This window comes from Globicephala melas, chromosome 18, assembly GCF_963455315.2.
Source record: "Globicephala melas chromosome 18, mGloMel1.2, whole genome shotgun sequence".
NCBI classification, from domain to species: Eukaryota; Metazoa; Chordata; class Mammalia; order Artiodactyla; family Delphinidae; genus Globicephala; species Globicephala melas.
The window spans coordinates 50,503,268-50,521,211 of record NC_083331.1 but is presented as its reverse complement, the minus strand read 5'-3'; the positions used below and the strand labels follow the sequence as shown (position 1 = coordinate 50,521,211).

Genomic DNA, 17,944 nt, shown 5'->3' with positions numbered 1-17,944 from the left:
TTCTGTGCCGTTGTAATTCATCTTTAACAGGAATATGCTAAGATAGCCTGTAGCAAGACGCATCCTTGTGGCCATCCATGCGGAGGTGTTAAAAACGAAGAGCGCTGTCTGCCCTGTCTACACGGCTGTGATAAAAATGCCGTAACCCTGAAGCAGGACGCTGACGACATGTGCATGATCTGTTTCACAGAAGCGCTCTCCGCAGCACCGGCCATTCAGGTTGTCTCCGCTTTTAACGTGTTAAGTGTGCCTAGATTTTTCAATAGGAAATATAAATATACATGTCAAATAAACAAACGACTGAATCTTTCTTATACCATTGGGAGAAAATATCCCACTAATATCCCCCAGTTTATTACAGAGCAAATGTTGTCTCTTTATGTTCTGTCTCCATTTTGTGCAGTGAGCTTTAATCTGTGATTTGTGTAAGCGTGTATAATCAATTGAAAGTATAAAATGTTCATAAGGGAGAAAAAAAATAATTAGATTATCCAGTAGCTTCTCTCTTCTTAATTTCCAGAATCCAGCATGGCCTTTTATAGCATTATGTAATTAATCTATGCATGATACATACCTCTATATATAATATATATACATATATCTATAATGTTAGTAATATTATAGAAGTTACAATTTGCTAAATAAGTTTTTTTTAACATTTACTGGCTGTTTGTTTATATTTCCAGTTCTTGTGATTCCAAGACAATAAATATTCTCAAAAATAAATTGTAAATCTTTAAATCAGTAGTTTCCTCTTCTTCCTGTGAGATACAAAATTGAATAATTTCACATTTCTCCCTAGCCCAGCTTACTCTCTATAAGGTGGCGTTAATACATGAATGGTAAAAATTGGGAGAAGCTGAAGATCTCGTTCATAATGTCACATGAATAATAGAGAAGTGCCGAAGTTTCAGTGTACTGAATTTCTAGATTTTTCTCTTACCTGCCCTAAGTAGCACCTTACATTGACTAATCTGCCAGTTACTCGTGTTTATTGTTATTACATTTGCTTATATCCTTCTCTTTTCTTTATTTAAGCTGGATTGTAGTCACATATTCCACTTACAGTGCTGTCGACGAGTTTTGGAAAACAGATGGCTTGGTCCAAGGATAACATTTGGATTTATATCTTGTCCCATTTGCAAGGTATGGAAAGAATCGGAAATTATCTGCTTTCTATTAATTTTCATCTTTGTCTTCATCTTTCATCTTTCAAAATAAACATGGCAGCATCTCTCAGTGTCCTTCTTAGTCTACTTTTTACCACCAGCCCCCATCAGTTTCTGCTCTCTTCACCCAGGTAGTACCTGAGAATAAGATCTTTCTATTATACTACATTTCAAGACATTAATTGTCCATTAAAAGCTGATTAAATTAAACTGTTGCATCAGAAAATTCATTTAGATATCATCGTGCATTGAAGGGCACGCATCACTGCTTTCAGACCCGCTGAGAGTTCAGTCCATGTGACTTGTCAGTGGGTGACTACCAAAAAGAAGAATGAGCCTGTGGTGCTTGTAGGTACTGATACCTGCCGTGAAAGAGTGAAACCTGAACTTTTTAAAGTGCTATTAGGACAGATTCTTTAGAGCTCAGGTAAAATAAGGAGAAAATTCTTGACATTTTGACACGTCCCTGCAAAGATAGGAACCAAAGCAGCAGGTTATTTTGGCAAGCTAATGATGTTTAACAAAAAACTTTTGTTTAAGAATGTACTGCCAGACTGGTGTTTAGGGTATAACATGGACTTAGCACAGTCATTGCTTAGACTGAGCAATATCCAAAAAGATGATAGGATTTTCTCTCCCTTCTCATTTGTTGCCACAAAGAAAAGTCACATTCAGGAAATGATGGATGAGAGTGATATAGAAAATACTACTTGTTCATTTCTATTATCTAACATTCTGCCCCACCCCCAAGGAACCAAAAACACACACAGAGGGATATTTGTGGCAGCAGGGTAACCCTTTATTCCCAGAACAGCTAAGGCAGCAGGAGATATATGTCATACTCAGGAATATGAAGCTAATCAAATGGAATTTTCGTGTTCTGTGCCCCACTTGCCGCCACTTTCCCTGCTCTTGGGAAACTATAGGCTTGTGAGGACTTTACAGGATTATTTTTAAATGGCATTTTATTTAGGAAATGTTTGGTTATCTCCTGTCCTAGCGCAGTGCTTGGCACTTAGGTGAATACTAAGTGTTTGTTGAATTAATAAATAAATGATTCTGTTAAAGAATGTTCATTTTTCAAAATTGCAGAACAAAATAAATCATATTGTGTTAAAAGACCTGCTTGATCCTATAAAAGAGCTCTATGAGGATGTCAGAAGAAAAGCCCTAATGAGATTGGAATATGAAGGTCTGCATAAGAGCGAAGCTATCACAACCCCTGGTGTGAGATTTTATAATGACCCCGCTGGCTATGCCATGAATAGATATGCATATTATGTCTGCTACAAATGCAGAAAGGTATGCTGTTAATCATACTACGAATTATTAAGATTACCTGTGTGATTAAGAAGTTGAATAGTATAGTGATGTCTAATTATCCTTACGTTTTAAGTCTATAGTTAAAAATGAGAAAGTTTGGTGCTGTGCTTCAAGTAGAATTTATTTCCTTAATTTGTTTTGGGGCGCTTTTTTTTTTAACATATACAGACTATTTCCAAAACAAACATGAGGTGTTTCACTACACAAGCTGTTTCCTATCAGCAATCCCCTCTTGTTTTCCAAATCCAGTTGGCTCTGGAATAAACTTCTTTTGCTTAACTCTTTTGACCATTCCCTTCTTAAAATTCTTACCTCCTTGGCTCCCAGGACAAGACTCTCTTTGGTATCTTCCTTCCTTTCTGGTCACTTGTCTTTACCCCCCTCACAGAGTTCCGTTTTATTCATCTACTCCTTACATATTTGTTTCCCCAGCCCTCCATTCTTGCCTGATCATACCTCCTCACCTTTGGTGACCTGTATACCCATGCCTTTGCCTACCACCTGTATTGTTCCGACCCTCCAAAATTTTTGAGATTTGGATACAAATACCCAACTGTCTACCAGACATTTAGATTTCTCACAGATACTTCTGACTCTCTCAATCTCCAGTCTGTATTAACAAATGAACAAAGTCAATTCTATCTCCAGATCTCTCTTGAGTTCTTTTTTCTTTCTATTATTATATCTTTAGCAACCCTAATCATTTTCTTTGGTAATTATTAGTAGCCTTCTTACTGGGCTTCTTGTGTGGAGCCCCTAACCGCTCCATTCCGTGCTTTACACTTACAATTCCACTAGCACATGAACATTTCTAGATCCCAGATCTGATCGTGTCACTGTTCAGCTTCTAATCCTGTGGCCCCTCCACCTCTCTAGTCTCATCTCCCAGCATGCCACCACTTGTGCCCCGTGCAACGGAACACGGAACAACTTGCAGTGCCCCAAACTGGGCCGTGTTGGCTCACTCACCCACACCTCCACGCCGTCGCCCGGGCTCTTCTGTCCATGGAATGCTCTTCTCTGCCTCCTACTCTGCATCTTACTCTCACTTGCCACCCACGCACATGCACACGCTCATAGGCACGGCCAGATCTGTGCAATCACACTTCCGGATTCGGCTCCAGTTTCGCCTCCTCTGCAGCGTGCCCCGACCTCCCCACCACCGCCACGCCATTTTGACATCTCGCATACGTCCGTCTAAGCGCTCATTATTCTGCATTAACGGTGACTGGTTCACATGTCTCTGTCCCCCTTGATAAGTTCCATGAGGACGAAGACTATGTTTCTTAAGTTCTCTATCTCTAGTACTTGGCACTTATTAGACACTAAGTTAATTGGAGAATGAATAAATGAAGGAATCAATATATGAAAGATGCATAGTCTCCCGAAGTAACAGAAAGAAAATACAGATAATGAATGGAAGGCTAAGTAGATAGATGGTAGCCAGAAAGGCAGACAAATACACACACGCAAGGAAAGACCAATGGTGTACATTTGTGAAACTTGAATTGTTACAAATAATAAAATACTATTTCTTCTGTGTGTTTAATGTACTGAACCTCATAAATGAATACTGCGCTACCACACAGATGACAGTCAGATGTCCAGGAAGCCACGCAGGGAATCTAGAAAAGTAAAACAGCTGGAATAGGCCCCCAGGACAAATGAAATACTTCTGAGGCCTGATTTAGCTGGTGGATGACCATTTATAGCCTCTTTATCAATGAAGCCTGTCTTTCATCTTGTTTTTCCAGTACAAATAGTAGATTTCTATTGACTCATCTTATTTATACCCAATTATGGATATAGTTTTTTTGTCTATGAGACATGTTATATATGCAGAATGCCCCAGTTATAATTGGTTTAATTTATTTTGTGCCCAGAGCAAATAGAGAGGAATTACCCATGATGATAACTTCATATATTCAAGTATCTGTATTAGATACTGTTGAGTTCCTACATGTAGTGCAGCTCTGTAAGTATGAGCAATGTCCTGAACAGAATATCCAAATTTGCCTTTCCTTTTTAAACATTTTTATATGATCAAAATTGATTTTTTTTTCTTTCCCATTAGCCTCAGGATTATAATTTTATACTAATATTTATTTTAGGCATTTAATTAGAATAGTAGAAGGGAATATGTTATTTCATATTTCAAAAAGAGAAAAACTATTCAAACTTGGCCCTGGAAAATCATAGCTTCTCTTTACTACTTAATATCCTATTCTTGATATTTATTTGGAATATTATACATTCTTTTGTTATTTTGCTTTGACAGTACAATGTCTGAACTTTCTACTGTAAGTATGAATGCATTCCAGAACTGAAGTAGCTTTATTTCATACCCTGATCTATTTCTTACAGGCAGCAATATGGGTATCCACTTGGCATTACAAGGGAATGTCAATAGACAATAGTATTTCCTGAGACCTCTCGATCTCACTTCCATTGCACCCACACTGAACCTCCCATGGCAGAGTTTTCTGTTTCCTGCTGTGATCTGAATGCATTCCCTCCTTAGGCATATTTCGGTGGTGAAGCTCGTTGCGATGCTGAGGCTGGACAGGGAGATGATTATGATCCCAGAGAGCTCATTTGCGGTGCCTGTTCTGATGTGTCCAGGGCTCAGGTGGGCAGAACATTTTATTAGAAAGGACAGTTTAGAAATGTTAAGCTTCTGTGTTTTTAAAATAATAATATAACGAATATGATGGGGATAGTATAGTACGTTTTTTTCCCCAGTGCTTTCTGATGTTTGTAGGGCAGTGTATAATTTTCCAGATCATTTTGTATATATTATTTCTTTTGGATGGTATTTGCATTTTATAATTTTGTCTCCCATAAGATAATTACCATATTTCAACAAGTAATAAATTTACTTACTTCATTTTCTTAAACCTGCAGTCACACTTTTAGGTTTTCCCGTCTTCAGTGAAATCTTAATAATACATCTATGAGATTGAGAGATAGAAGAAATATTATTAATTTTTCAATTTGGCTGACCAAGAAACATTCACAAGGAAATTAAATGGCTAGCTTATTAAATAATATTGGTTATTATGGAGCTGGGATTTAAATTTGGGGCTTCGTCCAAACCTTTTGGGCCAAGCCACACATTTATTCAATATTTTAATGTGTGTATCATCAGTTTTTCAGTCAGTTTTGAGAGGTGTGTGTACTCTCAAAATATGAATCACTGAGTTAAGTGTATGGTTTTCTTAGGTATCGTTGGAATAGACTCGCCATAATCTTGTATTTATTTTCTTTTGCTGTAGATGTGTCCGAAACATGGCACAGACTTTTTGGAATATAAATGTCGCTACTGCTGTTCAGTGGCAGTCTTTTTCTGTTTTGGAACAACACATTTTTGTAATGCTTGTCATGATGATTTTCAGAGAATGACTAGCATTCCTAAGGAAGAACTACCACACTGTCCTGCAGGTATGCTTTTAATATTCATAAATATGGTTATAATGTATATGGTATCTCGTTTTGTTTAATGATCACATGAGAACACTTTGTTTCAAGTGGCAGAAACCCAGTTCAAACTATCCTAAAGAAACAAAGGGAATTCCTCGGCCCTTGTAAGCGTCTGACTTTCTGAGTGGAGTAAAAAGTAAGATGACCATCATGAACGAGGGGCTCAAAGCTGTAAGAAGCAATTGTGTGGGGACTGAGAAGGAAGTCAGCTAAGGATTAGTAGAAGGATAGCTGCTCAGCACTAAAGGGCCCTGAGAAGTTTGAAATTATAAATTGATAATAGAACCATTTAAAAGGATTTCGTGATTTTTTTTTTTTTTTTTGGTCACACATCTGCCTTTATTGTGAGCAGCTATGATATTTTTTAAGAAGCCTGGAACCAGCACCATAAAATGGACAAGTGATTTGATCTAGAATGGCTGGGAATGGGCGGCATAGTGAGCATCAGAAAGCCAAGGGAATTAAAGAAGCCACTGAGAATACAGGAGAGATGATTGTCTATGGAGGTCAGGCTGAGAAAAAGTGAATATGAAACCAAAAAGAGACAGAAAACTGGAAGAGGTTAGGAGGCTGGTGATCACCGTGGGGTGGCATACCAGGCTTAACAGAAGTGAGAAGAGTGGAAGGGGAGGTAAATGTGACCACAGAAGAGACAGATCTGAAACGAGTGGAAATACACGCAAGAGCACATACACCACAGTGTACAACGTTGTTAAAGCTGGGAAACACACAGTCTCATCCATTGCTTACCAGAGTGCAAATGGCAGAACCCTGTGGTGCCTCTCAAAATTGCCAATATACCTACCCTTCAACGATCCCACTTCCGGGGATATACCCACATATGTGAGAAAAATAAAAAAGAGCAGATATGAAGGTTATTCATTGCATCATTGTTTATAATAATACAAGTTTGTAAACAATGCAAGCATCCAGTAAGAGGTTGGTTAAACACTCAGTACTACACACTATTAAAAAGGAAGGTGACTGAGGATGGAGTTTCTGTGTACTAATATGGAAAGATCTATAGCAGATACTGTTAAATGAAAAATCAAGTTACTGAACAGTGTGTGTAGTATGCCACCTTTTGTAAGAAAGGGGGAAATGAGAATATATACTCATATGCATTTAAAAAACCACTGGGGAGATTGACAAGAAACTAATAAAACTGATTAACTATTGGGGAAAACAGGGAAAAATGGGATAAAAATGGGGGGAAGGTGACTTCTTTTTGTATGTAATTTTTTTTAACATTTTGATTTTTAAACCGTGTAAAGTATATTATCTATTCAAAAACAAGGATACTAAGATGCATAGGTTTTTTTTTTAAGTACGGCTACTCTTTTCTATTTGCTCATCTCAAGTAAAATTTGTTATACTATTCTTCCTCCACTTCCTTTACAGTAGAAGTACTTTAGGACTTTTCAAGAAGCTTTAAAGAAGCAAGATGAGAATAACGTGAGGCTAGAGTGTTTAGGAAGATGGCCAGAATAGAGGCGTGAGCCAGGACGAGCAGGAGGAGGGTGGTGAGCTGGAGGCCAGCGAAGGAAGGGAGCGAAAAGGGGGCGGTGTTGTATGGATGAGGACAAGAGTCCAGATTAAGAAGCTGAAGGAGATAATCCTTCTGGCCCGGGATAGGGACCCTATCCCTTCCTGCTGCATGTATGTGGTACGTTGAATTTTTTATAGTGAATGTTTTTGTTTTTGTGGTTAGAAGAAAATAATTTTTTAATTTTATATTTGCATAACTACAGTCACATTATTTCTCTAAGTAACTTACAGGTGATTAATATTTACATTAGGTTTGTATGTGTGTGTGTGTTTTAATTATAGTTTTTTGCCTCCTTCAAAATTTATACAGGTCCCAAAGGCAAACAATTAGAAGGAACTGAATGTCCTCTCCATGTTGTGCATCCACCCACTGGAGAAGAGTTTGCCCTGGGTTGTGGAGTGTGCAGAAATGCTCACACTTTTTAGAACACTCAGATTCCTTTGTCTACAGAGAGAAAAGTTACCTTCATCCCCCCAGGCGGATGTGGTGAAGTTTAAACTCTGCTCAGGATAAAGACGGGACCATTTTTACATCCATGAAAATGAACCATTCACAGTGCAAGAAGGATGCCAAATACCATGTACATAATTCTTGCTATGGAAAGTTTCCCTATTATTTCAGTTTATCTTCTTTTGAACCAAGACATCAAACTTGTGAGGTGTTTGCATGTGGCCATTATCGTCATTGGCCTGTGAAGCATTGGACATTTATAGATAATTGATATCAAAGAATTGCCATGCCCATGGACTAAGAATGATGCTGGCTTTCAAGCAAAAGAGAAAAATTATCATTGTTTATTGTATACTGCCTTTTTGTAATCCTGTACAATTGCATCACGGGTGGGGATAAAAAGAGGAATATTCTGGTTTATTTCCTAGACTGTTATTTAAAAAAAAAAAAATGTGTTAGGACGGCATATAAATGTAATAAGTATCACACTGTATATAAACATATCAATGTTTGTCCTGCATAAGAATTACTAAATTACAAATGCAGTTTCATTTAAACTTCTAGGTTAAGTTTGAGCCTGAAATTTTAATGAAGTGCAATACTGAGTGTGCCTCATTATCTTGCAGCTGTAAACATATTGGAATGTACATGTCAATAAACCACTGTACATTTTTATACAGTGATAAAGTCTAACAAGTGTGTAAGGTGTTGGCTTGAGAAACAAAATTTAAATACCTAAGGTCTAAAACTCCATCCAGTTTTCCTTGGAAAGAAATTTACTAACATAGCACAATCATAACCTTCAAAACTGTTTGTTAGGGAAAATAGGAGTAGTAATGAGGTACAATGTTGGAATCTTAACACTGGAGAGATGGATAGATAGGTATTCATAAACAGACATATGCGAAAGATAGAAGAAAATATTTAGGAAATTCAACAACCTCCACCTTATTAACCAGCTCCTTTTTCAACGTGTATAACAATCAACAGAATCACTAGTCTTTTCTTTATCTATTATAGACTGTGTGTTTTAGTAGATGTTTTTTACAGTTAACTCATGAAATTGACGCACTGTTAACTTATGATGAGTCATAAATCAGATTATATTTATTTCATGAGGCAGACTGATCAAAAGTTCTGATCAGTTTTGTTCTAAATTCCCACTGTTGAAAATAGATCATTTGTCAATAACCATTATTTATTTATTTATTTTTTCGGTACGCGGGCCTCTCACTGTTGTGGCCTCTCCCGTTGCGGAGCACAGGCTCCAGACGTGCAGGCTCAGCAGCCATGGCTCACGAGCCCAGCCGCTCCGCGGCATGGGGGATCTTCCCGGACCAGGGCACGAACCCGTGTCCCCTGCATCGGCAGGCGGACTCTCAACCACTGCGCCACCAGGGAAGCCCCAATAACCATTATTTTAATGACTTTGTTAAGCATTTGTGAGAATTTTAAAATAATCTTTGCCTTGAAGGAACTTAAAATATAAAGAAAAGATCTAGCCTGACCACAGGTAACTATTTACAGAATCTTCTAATAAATTGCATAAAAATGTCCACACCAAATGCTTCAGGGTTTAGGAAAGATGGTTATTAGTGTTTTTTTTGTTTTTGTTATTGTTGTTGGGAGGGGGGCGGTTAGCTAAGAGGCCCCTTAAGCTTCCCCTTGAAAAATAAGTAGCATTTCAAGCGTGGAGATGTAGAGAAAGGCAGGAGGAAAAAGGTATGTGTGTAGAAAATTCTAGAATGTGATAGAACAGTGTGAATAGTCCAACTTTCCTTGTGTTGGACAGCTTACTGCAAAAAAACAAAAAAATCTGAAGATCACAAAGACTGATCTCTTCATGATATAATTTGTGGATCCACTGTATGTACAGGCGCGGGGCCTTCCTGAGCAAGAAAGGACTTTGAAACAGTACAGAGGTCCCTCTTCATCTAAATAAGATACATCTGAACGATCACTGAAAAAGTAATGATAACACTTTTCTTTTAAAATCTCTCAGGAGAAGGACATTATGCAAACTTCCTTCGTCATTAGTGACAATGCCCCAGAATTACAAGCAATTTTTAACTGCCCAATGGATTCAAAAGCCAGGAGAGTCATTTGTTGTTACTGAGGGCACTTCTGGGTGGTCCCAAGTCAAGCTGAAAGGGTTGCAGGCAGGGCTAGTTCAATTTCAACCTCCAGAATACTTTGGATTTATGATTCGGGAAGAAACAGAAAAGGGTCCTAAAGGCACTCGCGTGTTTATATCCTCCCCCCCGCCCCCCGAACACACACACATTTTCTGACAAAGGGCTAGCTGGGATCCTCTACCCATGTTTAAAAGAGGTTCCAGAACCTTCAGGGCAACACAGTTGTTTTCTTCAAAACGATCATTCTACCATGAGGATGTTGGGCAACAGGCATCAGGAAGGGATGGCGACACTGCTCCCAGACAACCCCTCAGCCCCAACTTCTACCTCTCAGCACCTGCTCGCAAAGCTCTGCCTTTCACAGTAATCTCGTAATCTCGTTTCATGCCCAAGCCTGTGGGAGAACACTGAGGGCACAGATTCAGGATTGGCTTTCAGTGTTTCCCAAAAACACAAAGTAGGTCAGAGACAGAAGCAGTTCGTAGGTTTACCCCAGAAAACCAGATGTGATGAGGCCATTGTGAACATATCTGACTTAAATTCATCGGCCACAGTAATGAAACTAACCTTGAGAATGCCATGCAGATCGGAGGCGTCATGGACACTTGAGAAATGTAAGCTGCAGTGTGTAAATGGGAAGGAAAAAGAAAGGGAAACTATGGAGGTTGCTTGACAGCCATGAGCCGTCTCAAATTAATACGCTGGTAATAGGGATAAAAACAAAGTCCTAACACATTCTCACAATGACTCCAGCTTATCTTCGTTTATGAGGAAGCTATTTTTAGTCATATTCCAAGCATCTCAAAACCAGAAAAGCATTTTATGGATAAATACGTTCTGACAAAGCACAGAAGGCAGATGGCTTTGGCATACTTCTGGCTCAAGCATACTGTGCACGAAGGTTTCAAATGCTGTGCAGGACACCAGGCAGGAAACAGAAAGCAAAATCATGAGAGCAGGTGTCGGGGAATCTGGAAACAAACTCTTTTCCTGTTATATTTTCAGGCCTGGAAAAAGCCATTTTTCTTAAGCAGTTTTCTGGACAGTGTGTTTAGGTCTAAAACCTCCTTACTCCATCAGTAAGCATATTTGAAAAATATACACAGTTCACTGTTAACTTCTCATATATAACAATTACTTATTCACCTTCTTTTTCAGCCCAACATTTCTCCCTGGCCACTTTGTCACTGAATTCCACCAGTACCTAGCCACACGTGTTTCTGACAGATGGAACACCGCCTCTTGTTTTCCTGAAAACTGCCAACAGTACATAAACGGTGCTGAAACAGACGCCTGGGGACTTGGGTTCAAGCCCTGATTCTGCCTCGGTTTTGGCTGTGTGACCTTGAGTCAGCCACTAATTCCTTTCGGTCACAACTTCTTGGAAATAATAATACCTAATCTAAATCAGTTGAGGAAGCATTTACAAAAGTGCTTTATCTCACGTAAAGCATTATTTGAAAGTGAAGAGTAAAGAAGAGAAGAACATTTATTCAACGCCTCCTCAACAGCTGCCACTGAATTATAAGCATTTTATTTAATCCTCCCAGCAACTCTGTTGCTTCCCCCAAAAGAGCTGCTAGGCAGACAACTCAGTAGGTAAAACAGTTACTAATCTCATTTCAGCAGATGACTTTAATCTCATTTCAGCTGCTTAAAGAAGTTAAAGAACTTGCATTAGATGCCAGCTGATCTAATACAGATTTGGCTGGAAAAAACCTGCGATGTGAATCCAGATCTTTCTGTGTCTCAAACCCAAGTTCTTCCTACCCCATCATGCTATTACTATTACATTACCAACTGGTCCTATGAAAAGATGTAACTCATGAAATGGAAACTGGATACCAGTAATATGGGCAAGATTGCCAAGGGAACAAGACAGGCTTTGCCTCAAGGACTGTGCAGGGTAGATCCAGAGGGACCCGGCGCCCACCTTCTTCATGGCGGGTGTGGGCAAGGGGTCAGCTGCCAGCCTGCACCCGCCCCACCTAGGGGATCCGCCACGGCACTTGATCCAAAGCCACACTCTTCCCCTGCAGCCCTGGCCAGTGACAGAGCATGGCAGGGTACCAGGGCCTGGCCATGTCTGCCCAAAGAAGCGCTCCTTTGTGGGCCATCTGTACACCAGGACGCGGGCTAGCCCAGCCGAGAGAGGTTCCTTGGAGCTGTGCTGCAGTCAGAGCCTTTTCCTGCCCAGCACTCCTTCCCCCTGTCCTGGGGTAGATGCCAAACCTGCGTGGCAGTCTGAACGCTCCCTCGCCCACTCCTGCCCCCTCACACCTGGCTCTTTCAGAGGCACCACTCCCAACAGATTTCTTGCACTTCTAACTTTATCTTGGCATAGAGGACTTGGCTGAGTGAAACAGGATAATAAGTTTTAAATGACTGACTTAACGGCTGCTTCATTTCACAAGCGACATAAGGGAGCTAAGAAAAAAAATGCATAGGCTATAAAAGTACTGGAGGGAGTTACAGTGAAGAAAAATTATGAAACAAAATCAAAGCCGAGGTTGGAGGAGAGCGTCCAGTAAGTGACTGCATAAACTATGGTTACACAGTCTTACATAGTCTCTAGAGAGAAGGCCATCAACTTCACAATATGTTAGTTAACAAAGCAGGACAAGAAACATGTTCGGTTAGGACTTACAATGTCCATTTCCCCAAAAAGAACAAAGCTGGTATTTCAGCCCAGTCTTGCAGGACGGATAAGTTTTGAGAGGCACAAGTGAAAAAGGCATTCCAGGGAGAGAGTGTGGTGAAAACTAAGGTGTTGGTGTGTTCCTCCAAAGTGGAAGTAAGCTGTTTTGCTTCATCAATTCATTTAATAAATAGTTGAGCACCTGTTCTATTTCCACTTGACAGTACATGCTCACAAGGATGGGAACTGTGTTCCCACTTGCTTAGTAACCATGAGTTGCACACAGAAGTTGCCTGAGAAGTGAACTGTACAAGTTAGTAAATACATGCAGCACTGGGCCAGGTGCTACGGATGAGACGGCCACAGAACACAAATACAGAACCATGTAAGTAACACAATGTTATTAAGAACTATAATCAAAGTTTTCTAAAAATAAGAGAGAGCATTTGTTGAGGGCTTACAGTGGCCGATCTCTGTGTAATGCCTGGGTATGGTAGGCAGAATAACAGCCCCCCAAATATGGCCACATCCTAATGCCCAGCGGGTGTAATTATGTCACCTTACATGGTGAAAGGGACTTTGCAGATGTAATTAAGGGTACAGACTTTGAGATGGGGAGATTTTCCTGGATTAACCTGGTGGGCCCGATGGGATCACAAGAGTCCTAACATGGGAAACAGGAGGCAAGAAGGTCAAAGTCACAGAAGGAGATGTGGTGACAGAAGCAGAGCTCAGAGAGAGAGACTTGAAGACCCTACACTGTTGGCTTTGAAGACGGAGGAAGGGGCCAGAAACCAGGGAATGCAGGCAGCCTCTAGAACCTGGAAAAGACAAGGAAACATTTTCACGCAGAGCCTCCAGAAGGAATGCAGCTCTGCCATCACCTTGACTGGAGCCCATTTGGACTTCTGACCCCCTGAACTGTGCAATAATAAAGTTGTGTTATTTCAAGCCACTAAGTCTGAGGTAATAAGAAACAAACACAATGGGCTTCACATGCATTATGACATTTTCATCTTCCCACAAACCTATTAACTCTTATTTTCCCTTTGCAGATGGGGCAATTCCAGTCTCACAGAGGTTAAATAACTAGCCCAAGGCTTTGTAAAGACTTGGTATCAAAAGACAAAGTATTTAAGATATCTCAGTAATTTTTTAAATTGCTTACATATTGAACTGGTGATATTTTGGATATACTGAGTTAAATAAAATATTTAATATTAAAATTAATTTCACCTATTCCTTTTTAGCTTTTTTAAAATGTGGAGTCTAGAAATTTTAAGTTATATGTATATGGCTTGCATATATTTCTAAATGAACTATCCTGGCCTAGAATCTCCTTCTCAACTGTTTGGATTTTATCACGCATCTTTGGATTTTTTTGAGAAAAAGACAGGGGCTTTAGGAAGGTAACGTAAGAAGCAGGTTAGGTGGTCTGAAAGACACTGCCCTTGGAGAAGTCTCAGGAAGAGTTGATAAAGGTTCTTGTCACAGGTTCTTAAAACAGACTTCTTTCCTTTGAGGAGTCTACAGTCTAGTCCTAGATAGAGTTAAAATTCCAAGAGACAGCCTAAAATGAAGTAGTTTCATTGGGCTAATATGCCTGAGAGGGAGAGGTATGCTGGCGTAACTCAGAGGAGAGAAGTGGGGTTGCTGAGGTAAGACGCCACAGAGGCGGGAGTGTCCTCATGTGCGGAGTTGGAGTGGTGATAATAAGAGCAATGTAGCTAACACTCACTGGGCGTTGACTATGTGCCTGCGACTGACAGACGTGCTTCACGTACCGTTAACTCATTCAATTCTAATGGCAACTCTGTGGTAGATATAAAATAATAACATTATTATTATTCCATTTTACAGATGAGGAAACTGAAGCACAAAGAAATTCAGTAACTTGTCCACGCTTGCATATCCCGTAAAGGCAGAACAAGGATCAAAACCTAAGCCCCCGACCCAGGTGCCAGACCTTCTCCATCCCACTCTGGAGCAGCTTCGACTGAGCAGTGGAGACTTACAGCTCTCAAGTTTGCAGGACCCCAGAAAGGCCTGAGGAGATGCGAGTTCCTCCTCTTGTGGGGAAATGCCAAACTGGGGGACCTGAAAGGAAAGAGCTTCAGAGAAAGGAGAGGAATTGGGGAAAGAGAAAAAGAGGTCAAAGAGTGGGAAAGAACCTGTGAGCATCCTCCTTATAAAACCATACATCTACAAGGCCCGTCCCTTGTGTGATTCAAAGGGATGACTACGTTAACGCTAAAGGTTCTGTCCCTCCCCAACTCAACTGCTCCTCGGAGAGCTACCTGACCTCAGAAGAGAACTCCATGCATCTTTCTCATACAAGATCTGTGGCTGAGCTGCCCACATGGAAGGCAGGACATCCTGCAAAAAGAGGCAGTCGTCAGGCCCACTCATTTTCCTAGAACTCCATCCGAGAGGAGTGTACCCCCAGCCGCCACCCCTGTGTTACTCGGCAGACTCATGCTTGGTTAACGGCAGCTATGGAGAGATGCCACCCCTAGCCCCACTCCCAGACACAGGACACAGCGGGAACAAATTCCATGATCGCCCTTCAGTTAAAGGGAATCATTGAAGAACTAAGGAGGAGCCTTTCCAGGTCAAGTTGGCACTGGTAAGGAGTTTTGGTTGCAAGCAAAAGAAAACAAATGCAGAGTAACTTCAGCAAGCCAGAAAAAAGGCAATCGCTGGGATACCGCCGGGTCTTGAGAACAGGGTAGGACCAGCTCTCGGGCTGTGGTTTCGTCTCTCCTCTAGGTCCTCTCTCTGCATCCATCTTGCTCTCCTTCCTTCTCACTGCAGACCACGCCTCTCTGCTTTCCAGACCATGTGGTAGAAAGTGACCACCTATAACCCCTGTGTCTGTATGTTCCCAGTCCAAACACCCAAGGAAGGGAATACTCTCTTTCCTTCCGTATTAATTCCAAATTCCCAGCGGGGAGGACTGTCTTAACTTGAATGACGTGTCCATTTCTGGACCAATCAACTGTGGACGGGGCCTAGGTTCCCGTGCTACAGGAAACCACTACTAAAACCAAGCAGATGGGGAGGGGCTTCTCCCCAAAAGAGCTACTAGGCGACAACTAAGTGTTCACTACAGATTTCAGTCTTGGGCAGTAGTTGAACACAATGACCTTCTAATTATGATTCTATAATCTTACCAAATCCTGGCCTTGTGCTTCCCTTGCCAGTTGGATAGACTGCCTGCCTCTCTTCTCTTTAATTCCATTATTTTCTTTGAGATTCGATTCAAAACTGACCTTGATCAATGAATGAGCTCTGCCCACCTATCCCTATTCTACTCTGCATCTCGTGCCCTCAGCACTCTTGTATACTACCTTATTAGGAACTTATTAATACATCACTGTACAAGTGTTTTCTGTTTCATTGGTGGATGTTATCCCTTTAGACAGCTATAGAAAGACACAGACCTTGTCCCTTTCCTCCTCTGTTACACCAAGCACCTTGTAGACAGTGGAGGAGGAAGGAGGACCACGATAGTTAGAGTTTCTTTCTCCTGTTCTATTAACAGATTTCCTGTTTTCTGTGAGGGGGCTCCCCGTTCCTTGTGGGACTTGTGATACTGGTGAATCACAAAAGCACAGGGTTCCTTGTACGATTTGGAGCCTCTGGTCCATAATCAAACTTGCTTATCCCCATTTACCTTTTAGGATTCTCCCTCTCCCGCAACATCTATCTGCCCATGTACTCCCCACGACGGATTTATTTTAGTTGCAACGTGGCTCAAATCCGGGACACTACACCATGTAATACAAACAGAAGCCCCATCCTGTCATGTTCTTTCACTCTTCAGAGAAACACTTACCGAGCCAGGAACTGTTCCGGGAGCCTAGGATCTGCAAACAAACCAAACTAAGACTCAGGTTTTCATGGTGCTTATTATATCCGAGTTGGGACATTACATAACAGACATACAATATGTAATATGCTAGGAGGTGATAACGTGCTGTGATAAAGGAAAAAGAGGTCAAGGGGCTCCGGAGTGTTATTGTCACTGTTTTGTCCTGGTTTTGTTTATTTTTTGGTTTTGGTAGTACATTGTTGAATTTGATTACCTAATATTTCTTTTTGAATTTTTGCACCTATTTTCATAAGAGAAATGGGGCTTCGGTTTTCCTTTCTTTTCCATATTTGGTTTGGGAGCGATGATTATACTAGCTTCATAAAATGACCTGGGCAGCTTTTCTTCTTCAACCTTTTTCTCAAACAACTTGTAGAAGAAAGGATTAACTCTTACTTGGGAGTCTGGTAGGGCTCACTTATAATTCCCTCCGGGTCTAGGGTTATTTGGGAGGAAAGGGCTTTGCCAATTACATCAATGTTTATTGATCTCTTCAAATTCTCTACTTCTTCCTGCCAATTTTGGCATTTTATATTTTTCTAGGACTTACTTGTTTTATCTAGGCTTTCAATTTTATTAGCTAATAATTATTTACAACATACTTTTATTGTTTTAAATACCTATGGTGGCTATATTTGTTCCCCCTTCAAAAAATTTTGTATTTTGTTAATTTGCAACTTTTTCCTAATCAATCTGACTAGAGCTGTATCTACCTTATTCACTTTTATTTGAACCAGCTTTTGTTTTTGATAATCTTCTCTATTATTTTTTTCCTATTTTGTTGATTCCTGTCCTTGTCTTTATTATTTAATTCTCTTCCAGTTATCTACGACTGCGTGACAAACCACTTAATGCCTTACTGGACTGAAACGGGTATTTATCATTGTCTCTTGGAGTTCACTGAGCATTGCACTGTGCTGCTTCGTTTTCTTCTGGTATGGTGACTGGTTCTTCTGGCACACTGTCTGAAGAGTAAGCATCCCAAGAGACCCAAATCAAAGCTGTAAGGTTTCTTAAGACTTAGCCTCAGAAGTTTTAAAATGTCACTTCTGCCTCATGCTACTGGTGAAACAAATCACCAGGGCAAGCCCAGGTTCAAGGGCAAGGGAACTGGACTTCATCTCTCCTTTTTTTTTTTTTTTTTTTGGCCGTGCCATGTGGCTTGCAGGATCTTAGTTCCCCAACCAGGGATCGAACCCACACCCTCTGCAGTGTAAGCGCAGAGTCCTAACCACCGGACCGCCAGGGAATTCCCTGGACTTCATCTCTTAATGTGAGAAGCAGCATTTGACCATACGCAAGGGAAGAACAGGTGGTAGCCACGTT

At 40.6% G+C, this 17,944-nt stretch overlaps 1 protein-coding gene across 1 annotated transcript in view; it reads left to right on the top strand.

Annotated features, from left to right (window-relative positions):
* Nucleotides 1-9,015, top strand: part of MYCBP2 (MYC binding protein 2) — a 273,476-nt gene extending 264,461 nt beyond the window's left edge. The window contains exons 78-83 of the mRNA XM_030838623.3: nucleotides 31-219; nucleotides 1,039-1,146; nucleotides 2,262-2,471; nucleotides 5,014-5,121; nucleotides 5,768-5,933; nucleotides 7,831-9,015. Coding sequence (XP_030694483.1) covers nucleotides 31-219; nucleotides 1,039-1,146; nucleotides 2,262-2,471; nucleotides 5,014-5,121; nucleotides 5,768-5,933; nucleotides 7,831-7,946 — 897 coding nt within the window. The 3' untranslated portion in view covers nucleotides 7,947-9,015. The remainder of the gene's footprint in view (nucleotides 1-30; nucleotides 220-1,038; nucleotides 1,147-2,261; nucleotides 2,472-5,013; nucleotides 5,122-5,767; nucleotides 5,934-7,830) is intronic.
* The last annotated feature ends 8,929 nt before the right edge of the window (nucleotides 9,016-17,944 follow it).